Source organism: Halyomorpha halys, unplaced genomic scaffold (assembly GCF_000696795.3).
Source record: "Halyomorpha halys isolate HHAL.00 unplaced genomic scaffold, Hhal_1.1 Scaffold1497.1, whole genome shotgun sequence".
NCBI classification, from domain to species: Eukaryota; Metazoa; Arthropoda; class Insecta; order Hemiptera; family Pentatomidae; genus Halyomorpha; species Halyomorpha halys.
The window spans coordinates 36,091-49,731 of record NW_027112953.1 but is presented as its reverse complement, the minus strand read 5'-3'; the positions used below and the strand labels follow the sequence as shown (position 1 = coordinate 49,731).

Sequence of the window (13,641 nt, the reverse complement as noted above, 5' to 3'; positions counted from 1 at the left end):
AAGAAACAGAAATTATATTAGAGTGAATTGATTTTGTGATGTGAGGGACGAAATGGTAGTGGTGGGAAAAATTTTTAGATTGTAATAGGAGAGTAGGAGGTTACAGGATCTCAACAGTCCTGTCATTTTAGGTCTGATAGAGTGAGCTTAAAGCTTCTACTCTCCTAGTACTAAATAAATATTTTCCTGCTAGAATTGACTTAAGTTGTTCTATTATAATTATTGTTATTAATCTGGAAATAGTATTTAATGCCTTAAGCTATTAACTTATTAATAGCTACACTTTTATAGCACCTCTTTGTAATGAGCTATAATATAGAATTGTTGTATCTTAGGGGTAAAAAGTGGAAAAGATAAAAATTTTGGCCTTCTCCTTTCCAACTTATTGTAGTTATGCCGCTGTTAATGATAATTAGAGTTTACAGGCAGTTAGGGAATGAGCACATATATTCTCGTTTGTAGAACAGATCAAATGTTTTATTTTAATTCTGAGCTTAAAGCCAAATGGAACATAAACACATTTTATGGAAGTGTTTTTTTTTTTTTTTGTTGAATTTAGTTGATAATAGAGATTAAAGCTTTTATGACAGCTGTTCTTTTTTGTTGTATCATAAGTTATGTCCTAAGAAGTTATCTTCTGTAAATATAATCCAATGAGCTACTAGCAATCTGAGTTATTAGATTGTCTGAACTTTATATTGAGCTTCTCATAGGAATATGCTTTAACTCACATATTTACTTCTGTCATTAATGGCATTATGATGCATCAGTGGCCAAAACATGACTCTTATTTAGTTGCTTTTATTTCTTCTGAAAATTGTGATCTACTGATTATATAAATATAATTATTTCTACAAACAATTAGTGACAATAAATAAAATAGTATGATTTGAATTGAGGCATGTTATGTCAAGTCCACAACATAACATGCAACTAGAGCATCTCAGTGAGTACTTTAGTATAAAACATTTATTAAAAAAAAAAAAAAGAAAATGGATATTCCTGGGCTTGGTATAATATAACTCAATGAGTTATTTATATTTTAAAAATTGTTATTAAAAAAAGTAATACCAAGTAATCTTTGTGTATGTACAATCAATCATTTATCCAGAATGAAATGAGTTTAATAATGAAAAGTGAAGTTACAAGAAAATTTTTTGTTTCTAAAGTGGACTAATATTTGTTATTCTCAAAGTGAACCCCTCCACTGGAAATTTTCTATTAAGTAAGTTTTATTGAATGTTTTAAATGTAAATTCAAAGTACTACATAATTAAAAGCTAAGGTTATATATATATTTTTTTTATAAGGAAACATGCTTTGAAAGATAATTAATTAGTTACTTAAATTTATTGACAGATTGTACAGAAGAAATTAAAAGGAAAAAAGTGAAACGATTAATGCGTGAGAAAAGCAGCAAAAATATTTTCTATAACCCAAAACCAGATAGATAAGATTTTGCCAAACAAAATTCAAAGACCCATTGAAGCTTCATATAGAAATTAATGCAGAGTTAACAAAAATAAGACATTTAATATACACAGAAAAATAATTTTGGTTCAGGTTTTATGTTTAAAGCATATTTATTAAATATTCAATTAAATACTAAATTATAGTGGTTCTTTAATAATATACTCTTATTTAAGCTAAATTTAAATAACGTGTTATTAAAAAAAATTACAAATTTTATTATTTTAATCTGATGTATCATATCATACAGAAATCTTATGTTACTTTATGTAAAGTTATGTTGAAAGTATTTACCATATTCCCAAATCATAATTAATTTCACTATAACTGTTACTCTATCATTTTTTTTTTTTAGGGCTAACTGTTATTAAAGCATTATACTTTTAAAAAATTCCTCGATAAAATTTTTAGGATAACTCTTAAATAAAAACTACACCTTTAAAAATGTTTAGTTCAATTTTAATTTTTGGAAAGAGATAGCTTTTGGATCAATTGGATTCTACTTCTTGAAAACTATCAATAAATTCTTAACTATTATGATAAACTGATATTTGATGACACAATTAAATGTTTATAATAGCTCATGACCATGGGTAAATTTTATTTGATCGACATTACAATATAATTGTGTATTATTTAATGTTTCTGAAAGTTAATATTCCCATATTTTTATTTTTCACAAGTATAATTTAAAAACAGATAGTTTGCTGGAAATATTTTTTAATTGAATTGATTTGACTGCATGTATACACGGTTATATTTTTTCTCTTGTCTGTGTTCTTTATGACACTAATACACTATTTATAAGAACCTGTTTAAAACATTGTGCTTTTTTTTTTTTTATCTTGTATCTTGTGTTGAATATCTGGTTAAAATAAAATTGCTAAAAAGTGATAAATTTTTCATTAAAACTTATTTTACAAAATATTTTGGGTAACTCTTAAATAAAAATTACACCTTAAAAAATGTCTAGTTAAACTTTAATTTTTTTAAACAGAAAGTTTTTGGATCGATTAGATTCTATTTCTTCAAAAATATCAATGAATTTATAACTATTATAATAAACTGATATTTGTTGACACATTTAATGTATATAGCTTATTACTAAAATACAATTCTGTATTATTTTATGTTCCTGAATGTTAATAAGTCTAGTAAGCTTTAAGTTGGGCTTCCAAGTTCAGTTTTCTCGAGATAATTCCAAGAATTTTGATTTTTTATTTGTTAACAAATTTAAAACCTATAATAAGTAATATATGACTGTGAGACCGGGGCTCAAACAGATATCCTAGAAAACAGAATCAGCATATTTGTACGGAAAGTCCTCAGTACAATTACAGGAGTGATCTGGGATCAGAAACTTAATACATGGAGGGTAAGAACTAACAGTGATAAGATGATAAGTAGTAAGAACTAACAGTGATAAGATGATAAGTAGTAAGAACTAACAGTGATAAGATGATAAGTAGTAAGAACTAACAATTGCTTGCAGACTAGTCAGTCAATATTTCATGATATGAAGGCAAGTAGGTTATGATGGGTGGAACATGTGGCTCAAAACAAGCCATCAGTACGCCTCTACACAACAACGAATGCTATTATATTTAGTAAGAGACTATGTTGTGAAATATTGTGGAAATATTTTTAATTGAATTGACTTGACTGAATGGAGACATGTTTATATATTTTTTCTTTAGTCTGTGTTCTCTATGACACAAATACATTATTTATAAGAAATTGTTTTAGCCCTGTGTGTTTTTTTTAAAAATATTTTAACTTGTATTATGGTTAGAATAAAAATTGCTAAAAAGTGATGAATTTTTTATTTAAACTTACTTTACAAAATATTTTGGATAAAGAGTTACTATAAAAAATTCTTAGGTTTGACAGATAATAATGAAAAGAAAAAATTGAAATGTAACTATTGTGGATGGATTTTTTTTATTTTGAAATTAAAATTAATAGTTATTCTCAATCCCTGATTTTCAACTATATTCCATCATACTGGAATTCTACTAAATTACTTATTATTATCCAGCCATTTAATTTTCCTATAAAATTTGTTTATTAACATTCACACATACAATTGATGAAATAAAAATAACATTACTGAAATTAGGAGATAACTTTTAATTTAAGTACATAGATATGTCTCTTTAGGATTCTGAAACTTATTTGTAGATAATTGAATAATACTTATTAAAAACAAAAGTGTTATAGATTAAGTATTTATTTAAAAGTTTCATAAATTATTTTAAAGTTGGATAATCTGTGATAATCTTAATATTATAAGTAACAATGTAATAAAATAAACATATGTGTCAATTACTAGAGGAGAAATATTATGTTATAAAAGTTATCTTAATAACAAAAGATTAGTCACAATCAAATTGATGATAATTGTATCATAGTGTTAATCTATTTTAAATACAGCATGAATTAATATTTCTTGCCTGGCCTTCATAATGCCTAGTGCTCACTTTCTCCCAACAGAGCTGTCAGTTATCAGGCAGTTGTTGAAGAGGTAAGATGGTCATATTTATTCCAATACAATCTATTCTCAAAACAATTATAGTAAAATTTAAGCATTATATTCCAATTATTTTTCACTATAGTTTAAAAATGAATCTGATATTTATTGAGTATTCTATCAAAAGTCAATGTATCCACTTTTGGAAAATTATTTTTTAGAACAATTGTTTATTTATTTGGTCATAAATTTCCACCAAAAAGTAAAATTCTCAAGGTGATGAATTATTATAAAAAATATAATATAATATTTAAAGAAATACACAATACAATAAAGTAATATTACTACATAAAAATTAAAAAAAAAAATGTGCAGAATAATAAAATACTTATATATGCAAAACAAATTACTACAAATATAAATATTAAAACAAATATTAACAATACAGTAATATAATCTAGCAACAATAAACTAACCTTATAAAGGAAAAAAATATAATGAAATATAATACATAATAATAATTGGTTATAGCTTTGACATCATCTCTAAACAATATTTTAAGTATTTAACCAAAATACAATTAAGGTCTTCTCCTATATAATTATATCTATTGTAATTATTTATTATGAATAAAATTGAAAACTTGGATGGAGATTTATTATATTTTTAAAATGCTTCTACAGCTTAATTTTAATTATATTTGGGACCCGAGATGGTCAAAAATTAGCTATAGTTGAAACAAATTGCCATGAATTGACTCTTATTCATGAATGAACCATTGATATATAAATATAAAATTTTAGCTATTAGTTTTAACTATAGTTTTTTGCCCAACTCTGAATCGGGCTGTATGAGAAATCAAGCTGAATTTATTTGTTCGATATATCCCGTAACTTGGTAAGTCTTATAGTTCGAATTAAATATCCAAGAATGTCTATGGTGTTGTTGAAGGAATCAATAAGTCTTCCAGCAACTGCCTCTCCTAAAATGAATACATCCAAAAGCCAAGGTCTCATGTAGAAGAGTTAAATTTTTATTGACCATGTTTTTAATGCATATTTGATAAGAGAAAATTTTAATTTTTAAATAAATTTTAGATATAGAATCATAATTTGTCAAAAAAATCTTTTGATGGAATAATCCTCACTTGTCATCTGTAAAATGACTAATTTAGCCATTTTAATGAATTTAAATATGATTTTATTTACAGTATTACTCGCTTTAACATTCATAAAAGATGTTTCCTTATGAAATCAAGCCTTTAGATGATGAACTAAATAAAGAACAACTCGAGTTCTTCAAAGGTGAGAGATCTGGATTTTGTACAGTTGGTCCAGATAAATGGTTTCTACCAATCTCATACAAGAAGCACGCTGAGGCCTTTTACAATTTGGAATTAAAAGACGATGATATATTTATCGTCACCTTCCCAAGAACTGGTAAACAAATGGATTTATTTACTATTCCACTATCATTGTTTCTCGAATAATAGCTATAATTTTATATGTTACAGGTACTACGATAACACAGGAATTGATCTGGATGATTAATAACAATTTCGACTATGAAAAATCATCAAAAATACCTTTATTCACAAAGTTTCCATTCCTCGAGTAAGTAAATTATTTTTTATATAAATATTAATAGTTAATTTCTAGTACATCTTTAAAAATACTTTTTTTTTTTTTTTTTAGTCTCGATGTTCTTATTCATGATGACTTTGGAAAAGAAATGGTCTCTAAGAACACAGATCCTGAAGTTTTGGAGGTTTTAAAGTTATGGAAAACACCTGTGGATAAACTTGCTAAACTTACACCTTCACCTCGTCATTTCAAGACTCATTTGCCGTTTTCACTGCTACCGACTACTTTACTTGATAAGTGTAAAGTTGTATATCTGGCAAGAAATATGAAAGATGTTGCTCTGTCCTACTATTACCATAATAAACTAATTAAACTTCATGACTATGCTGGAGATTTTGAAAGATACTGGAATTATTTTAAAAATGATCAAGGCAAGTTTTTTCATTGCATGATGTACTTCTATTGTTTTAAATTATTACATGATTAAAAAGTTAATAAATAAATTTAATAAATTTACATATCTATAGTTGTGTATGCCCCTTATTGGAGGCACATTGAAGAAGGCTGGGAAAAGAAAGAGCATCCAAATTTGATGTTTCTATTTTATGAAGACATTATTAAGGTATTATATTTATTATTGTTTGTTTTTTATATTTCATTTAATATTAGATTTATGTAATCCTTGAATTATTTTTTTTCTAGGATATGAAAAATGTTATTAGAAATGTAGCTAAATTTCTTGGAAAAGAAGTGACAGATAGTGATGTAGATGGTCTCTATAATCATCTTCAAATAGGAAATTTCTCCAAAAATGTTCCTATTTTTGCCAAATCAAAAATTAATGGTTGGTTGAATGAAACAGACGAGGGTTTCATTCGTAAAGGTATGAATATTTATACATAAAAAAAAAAAAAAAAAATATATATATATATATATAATTATTATGATATGATTTTCTTTTAAATTTAGCACCTGATAGAAAGAGACTTTCTATCTAATGTCATTTTTGGAATCAGAATGAATTTAATAAAAATGAATTCACAAACAAATTAATAATTACAGGAGTGATTAATAAGAATAATTCTCTAAAAGGTTTAGTGACTATCTGATTTGTAATTGACCTAACAAAAATTCTTCATTACTCACTGTACCAATTAGTGACCGATTACTTCTTTTCATAGCCAAGAACTGTATTATAAAAGGTCACGAGTGTTTAATAATTTTGAATGTGATAAGAAATGCCTACCAGGAATTAATTTCTTCTCTGACTCTGACTGTTTATGATGAGAATATTTAAAAAAAATAGAATACTTAGACTAATAAAAAAAAAAACTATACCCATTTGTTTATTATCCCCCAAAAATTATTATGTATAATACAATAAGAGAAATCATACAAAATATTTTTAAATTTTTATTATTCAAGCTGATGTCCTAGTATATCTTTGAAGATTTTTAATTATCACAGTAATTTTCTTTTATTACGATTATTATTTTGTACCAAAAATGATTATGATTTAATAAGTACATTTGGAAAACCACTACATATTATGAAAGAAAACATGCTAACTCTATTCATAAATGAGAAGTTAGATTTCCTTAATTTTTTTTTATGACTATAAATAACAAGTTTAATTATGGAATGTGAAAATGAAAATATTGATTAATCTTGGTAAAAAATATAATCATTGTATAAAGTTTTTAATTTGGGTTTTATATTTAAGGAAGTGATTTATTGCCATCATACCTCTTTTTATTAATCTGCTGAAAACTTATCTGTTATATTTTAAATGATGAAATATTTTAGAATTTTTTATTATGCTTAGGAGATTCGAGAGGTAAAAGTGAATTTACTGATGAAATCAAAAAAGAAGCTGAAGAATGGGAAAAAGAAAAATGCAGCAGGAATCATATCGTATTTCCTAGTAAATCTTAATGTTTTGTTTCCTGTGATATGATGTTGTGGTTCCTAGAGGCTAAAGTCATTAAAGTGAAAAAGGATTGTATTATTTAAATGACATGACCACTAACATTTTTTATCAATATTTTAAAAGAATCTATTGACATACCTCTAAAAGATTTATTTTCTAATGTAATTTGTAATTTTTTATTAGCTTGTAAGGTATATTTAATCAGTATTATTTTAAAGCTAGTTTTATCTATTATTTCATTATGAAAAATATATTATTTTGTTGTAAAATCTTATTTTATATTATTTTCCTTTCCTAATCAACAAAAACTACTAAAATAATCTGAAAAGTTTGATAGAATTTTACTGAAAATAGTGAGGAACACTGATAGACAAGGCCATAAATTTAAATAAATATTATTAATAAATCCTGATTGACATTTCACATATAAATCTGCACCAAGGACATCTCTGCAGCGGTTCAAAATGATGAAACCACATTCCGTTCATACCGTTGGAAGAAATTACATAAATAAATTTTATATTGGAATAAAGAAATTCCTTAGTAAGCTTAATCATGAATGAAATACTACACTACACCTTAGAATTGGAGACAGGTATTGTGGGTGCAAGTTGACAACTCACAAGGAAGTAAAAGGGTGGATTACCTTTCAAGTCCCAGAGTCAAAGGTTTTTGCCAAAACAAAATTTGAATGCAATGAATGAATTGTCAAAAATTTAAGTTATGTATATATATATTTTTTATGAGTTGGCAATAAACTAGTGCAGAAACCATTTAGTTGCATTCATTGGGTTTATTGCCTCCACTACTACTTATCAATGCCAACTTAATCCTTTGGTTGATCATCTTTAGGGCCCCATGGATACAATTTTAAGGTCTCGGGCAAATTTGTTTTTGAGAGAAGTTTAAGATAGTTTACTGTCAAGGCGCATACATGTGATAGATCCTTCATTGATATTACTTGTACGAGGGTAAGTCCAATATTTATCCACAATTTGGTTATAATTTTGTTGGTAGCACTGTCATTTGCGTTGATGACGCATGCTTTGTTTATTTGTTGTTATGTCTATGGAAGCTTCAAGTAGCTAGGTTAGTTTCGTTATCGCTATCGTGCTGTTAATTATGGCTTTCTATTTGTACCAGAGAAGAGTAACGTTTAGTGATCCGTTTTTTGTTGTATCAGGGGCCGAAATTCATCGAAGACTTTCGGTACAGTACGAGAACAGTGTTTTGGTACAACGGAGTGTCCACGAATGGATTGAAAAATTTCAAAAATGGTCGCACAAATGTTACGGACGATGAAGGAGCCGGACGACCTTTTACCGCCACAAACGAATACAACATTGAACGTTCACGTGAAATGGTGCTCTTAAACGAGCAACTATTGACGAAGTATCACATCTTCTGCAAATTAGTTACGGTTCTAGCTACTAAATCATCCACAACAGAATTGGGTTTCATAAAGTTTGTCCAAGACGGGTTCCAAAACAACTCACACAGTTGCATAAATAAACTCAATTTTGAAGTACTGGCTCATCCTACATATAGTCCCGATCTTGTCCCTTCTGACTATCACTTGTTTTTTTCCACCCAAAGAGGCATTAAGGGGGCGTCGATTTACCTCGGACGAAGCAATGAATGAAGCGGTACATTCCTGGCTCGCAGCTCCACTGAAAACCTTTTATGAGGGCATCATGAAGCTTGAACAACAATAGACCAAGTGCGTTGAAAAGCAAGGGGGCTAATGATGTACTTGTAAGTTTACAATAAAATTGTATAACTATATTGCGGATAATAAATGACTTACCCTCGTACTATCAACTATTACGTCAGAGCTAGTGCAATCATAGAGCTACAGTTAAAAAGATTCTCCAAGAGCGCGTTTTGTGGCGGATATTTGTCGGGTAAATAATAATATTGGGCGCATATCATAAAATCCATTGTTTCAACAACAGCGCTATAATTTAGTCACATAATGACCTACTTACCCCCACTTAGACGTGTGCAATTAAAATTAGTTATGTCAAACATCCTCACGATTTGCTACTTGCATCGACAACAGATGGCCATTGGCAATAATTTTTTATTATTTTGGCAATAATCTTATACCTGTGATGGGTTAAATAAAAAATAAACTGTAAAAGGTAGTTGATAAGATTTGAAACCAAGGATTTATACCGAAACGATAGAAGTTTAAAATGTACGATTTTAAAATGGCGTTAATCATTGAATCTGAAGGTTAAAAAATTCTTATTTAATTTTTTTTAAAAAATAATTTATTTATTGTTATTTACAACTGTATACAAATGTATACAACAAGTAAATTTGCTGTAGGTGATATAGTGACATGATACAAACATGTGGAGAATCTACCCACTGATAGAACTCCAATAACATTTCTATACGTGAAGATCTCGTGGCCATCTTCTTTTCAGACGCCCAGGAGGATTATTAGGTAATGAAGGAGAGGGCAGGTTAGAAACAAGTAGATTTGGGTGGTTGAGAAGTTTATCATGGAAGGAATGGTATCTGGTTCTGGCCAAATCGGCAACATATGGAACACTGAGATCCTGATGGATGACTTGATTTGTGACAAAGTAAGGAGTATTAAGGATTTTGGACTGTAAGGATTGGTTTCGGGAGGAATTTGATGGTTTAGTGGAGTCCCAAGGCTCAACTGCGTATGTCCAGATAGGCCTTGTTATAGTCATGTAGATCAGTCTTTTGTAATGGATTGGCAATTTAGACCGCTTGTCTAATAAATGTTGTAATAGTCGAAATCGACGAGCAGTTTCCTGTCTTTTCAGTCTTTTATGAGGATTCCATGTCAGTCGTTTGTCCAGATGCAGTCCTAAGTAATGGATCTGTTCGACAGGAATAAGAGGGGTATTATTAAAGGATACTGTAGGGCAAGAAGTCATGAGTTTACGACGAAGGGTAAATGTTATCTGGTGGGATTTATTGGAATTAATTTTAATACTCCAGTTTTGGCACCATTCTTCAATGGTGGTGATGTGGAATTGGAGGGTTTTCTTATTTAATTAAAATACAATGCAGAAATATTTATCTGTTTGTAGTTCTAAAACAATGCTTACTGATTACAAACGTGTGGAGGCAGCACAACAGTCCTTTGATTTGTGCCCAAAAAACCGAAATTCAACGAGTCGGTCATAAATTCGGGCCAACTTGTCCCATCCAAACAAAATAATGCTTGCGCCTGCGCTAATAAGTTTGGTAAACGTGTAGACACCTTTAAAGATTAGTTAGGTCAAGGACAAGAACTAAACTTTTTTCCCGAAAAATTTTTGTTCTGTATTTAAAGATTGTTAATAATAATTTAAAAAAAACTGTTTAAATAAATAATTCAATTTTTATCCATTTTTGTCTCAACACATTTTATTTTTCTTATAAGTCCGACGTTTCGGCCAATCCGGCCATCCTCAGGGACATCTACCATACCAAATGTTTCTAATGTTTCATAGAAATTGTTGTTGTGACCTGGGCAGAATAGCCTGCATGAAGTTGAGTGTTTAAATATTTTTAATTCCAAAATTGTATTAAGGTAAGATAAATTATAAATAATAATGTTAAGTAATTTGAATTGTTAAGATCATACATGTAATAAAAGCTGTTTTATGGTAGATGTCCCTGAGGATGGCCCGATTGGCCGAAACGTCGGACTTATAAGAAAAATAAAATGTGTTGAGACAAAAATGGATAAAAATTGAATTATTTAAACAAAATTAACCAGTCTCAAGAAAGTGTAAAGATTATTAAAAAAAATTGTATTCACGCACAGACTACTTTTCCTACTGAATGATGAGATTCTTAATTATCTAAAGCAAACAAAATTAAAGGTACTTTAGGCTAAGCCATTTTGAATGTTCGGTGCTCTAGTCCTATCAAAATATTTCAGTGAAGATAAGATTTATCTAATAATTAAAAGGCCATTTGATTCTACATTGATTTAACAAGCTTAATCAAAATCGTTAGAGCCATTTTCGAGAAAACCGTAAAATAGTAACATGGATGATATAAAGTGGCACTTCTAGCTAGTCGATTTGACGAAAAAGTTGCTATACCAGCTCAGACATTTCGTATACTCACTCACTTCCTTACATAAGCAGTTTTAGGGTCCACCTCTCTCTTTTGTGGTAGGCTTTTTACAGACACAAGTGCTACTTTGCAGGACTTAGTTATTTGGATTTCCTCGTCCAGCTTGGAAGTTCTTAAAACGTGTATTTCCGTTGACTAAAATATATATTTCATATTTATGTATGGCAAGTGAAACTAAAACTATAACAATGGTGTTATAGAAAATTTCATTATATTCTTTAAAAAAGTAACATAGTAATGTATTTTTTTTAAAATAAAAAACTTTATGTTCAAATTTGAACAACTTGTTTGTTATAAGATGATTTTTTTTTTCTTTATCACTTTAAATCTAATTATGCTAAGAATTGTAAAAATGAGATGTATATTGACAATAATCTACGAGCTTTGTAAATTTATTAAGTGGTTTCTTATTCGAAGGAAATTTTATACTTTACTACTTTTTTTAATTTTAGAAATCATTAGTCTTCTTAATGTCTTTATTTATTAATTTGACATCAGTTAAAACAGAAATTGAACTAAAATGACAGAAAAACAGTAGAAGATATTGAAGGCACCTGAATATAGACGGACCGTCCGAAACGTTAAAAGTATAAGCACACTGACGTAATAGTAATAAGGTATTTTATGATTAGAGGATGATAGTCCGGGAGGCGGTCAATATAAGTATCAAAATAGTAAAATGAAGTTCTGTTACTGAGAACCAACTCAGTTGGTAGCAGAACATCATTCTTACAGCCCTGACGAAGCCCTACATAGTGGGGCGAAACGTTGGTTAAAAATAAATAGTTTTCTTTTAATATTTTGATACTTTTATTGACCACCCGGACTATCTTCCTACAATCTACTTCATACGGTCAACTATCTTCCTACAATCTACTTCATACGGTCAACTATCTTCCTACAATCTACTTCATACGGTCAACTATCTTCTTCCAAAGGAATCTTATGGTGTTTTGGAAAGTGTCTTATATCACATATTTGATAACGATAATTCCCCCCCCCTTTTTTTCTTAAACAATTGCTATTTAGTCTCAAATTACTCATTAAAATTTATTTTTTTGCCTTGCAATGCGTTTTTGCAAGACTTCATCTCGACACAAACACACGCAAGGTTTATCTAATCAGTGTAAATGTTTTCTTAATTTATTTGTTTTGTTTTTTCAAATCGCAAAGATACTACTATAAAGACTTCACAAATTTTGTTTTTCCAAATGCGAAACGTCAAAACTAGAAACATTAGGTTAAAGCTGGAAGCGATCTAAATTATCATCGAATCAAAATAATAGATTATATATTATTGCCAGTATTGCAATAACAATTTAACAATAAGCCATGTTTTCCAACGATGCCCATATTTTACACCACACCTCAATAGCTTGGGACTAAGCCAAGATATCTCAAAAACCATTGGAGACGATGATAAGGCAATAGAATTGGTGTTTCAGTTTTTGAAATCACAAAATTTACTGACAAAAATATAACTTGATCAGAAGAAAAAAATAAAATAAAATAAAATAAAAAATAAATAAATAAAAAAAATAAAAAAATAAAATAATCAAATCAAAAAATAAATAAAATTTAACGAATATTAGCAAAATTAAATAAAATATAAATGGCGTTGATGACCAATGAAGTTTGGCGCCACTAAACAACCAAACAAACAAACAAACAAACAATAGATTATATTCTTGTGAAGATCACTTCGATGTAAGTATAATGCAAGATACAAATTGTTAGTTCATTAGAGGTTATATTTATTATGAAAAACTACTTAAAGCAACTAAAAACGTAATAATTTTTCCTTCTAGCTGGAAAACGATATGAAGATGAAAAAATGTAAATCGCTAAATTAGTGTCGTTTGTTTATGTCTAAATGACATCAAATATGAAATCATGGTGGCTAGTGTTTTTCTTCCGCTGGTACGCAGATTAAAACTCTTAGTTTTTAGAACTAAAATTTAAAATGAATCTTGTATCTATATTAATTAAAACATATATGATTGGGTTTCTGAATTGACAGACAGTAATAACATTATTTATAATGAGATGTAGATAGTTGACCGTAGATTAATG

General features: G+C 28.5%; 1 protein-coding gene across 2 annotated transcripts; it reads left to right on the top strand.

The window, feature by feature from the left end:
* The first annotated feature begins 3,842 nt into the window (after positions 1–3,842).
* LOC106689859 (luciferin sulfotransferase) lies at positions 3,843–7,726 on the top strand. Of its 2 annotated transcripts, none has more exons than XM_014435051.2 (7): positions 3,843–3,993; positions 5,150–5,378; positions 5,453–5,552; positions 5,634–5,953; positions 6,050–6,144; positions 6,225–6,405; positions 7,351–7,726. In XM_014435051.2, exons 2-7 carry the CDS (start codon positions 5,177–5,179, stop codon positions 7,455–7,457), a joined length of 1,005 nt encoding a protein of 334 aa, XP_014290537.1. In that variant the 5' UTR covers positions 3,843–3,993; positions 5,150–5,176; the 3' UTR covers positions 7,458–7,726. The 2 variants fall into 2 exon arrangements, with proteins under 2 accessions (XP_014290537.1, XP_014290536.1); XM_014435050.2 differs by having other exon boundaries at positions 3,845–3,993; positions 7,348–7,726.
* Positions 7,727–13,641: the final 5,915 nt, after the last annotated feature.

Bases quoted from the DNA above. Each gene is read 5' to 3' on its own strand.
- LOC106689859 (XM_014435050.2), top strand. From the start codon at position 5,177: ATGTTTCCTTATGAAATCAAGCCTTTAGATGATGAACTAAATAAAGAA. The intron at 5,379-5,452 runs GTAAACAAATGG...TATATGTTACAG, and splicing joins CGTCACCTTCCCAAGAACTG to GTACTACGATAACACAGGAA. The intron at 5,553-5,633 runs GTAAGTAAATTA...TTTTTTTTTTAG, and splicing joins ACAAAGTTTCCATTCCTCGA to TCTCGATGTTCTTATTCATG.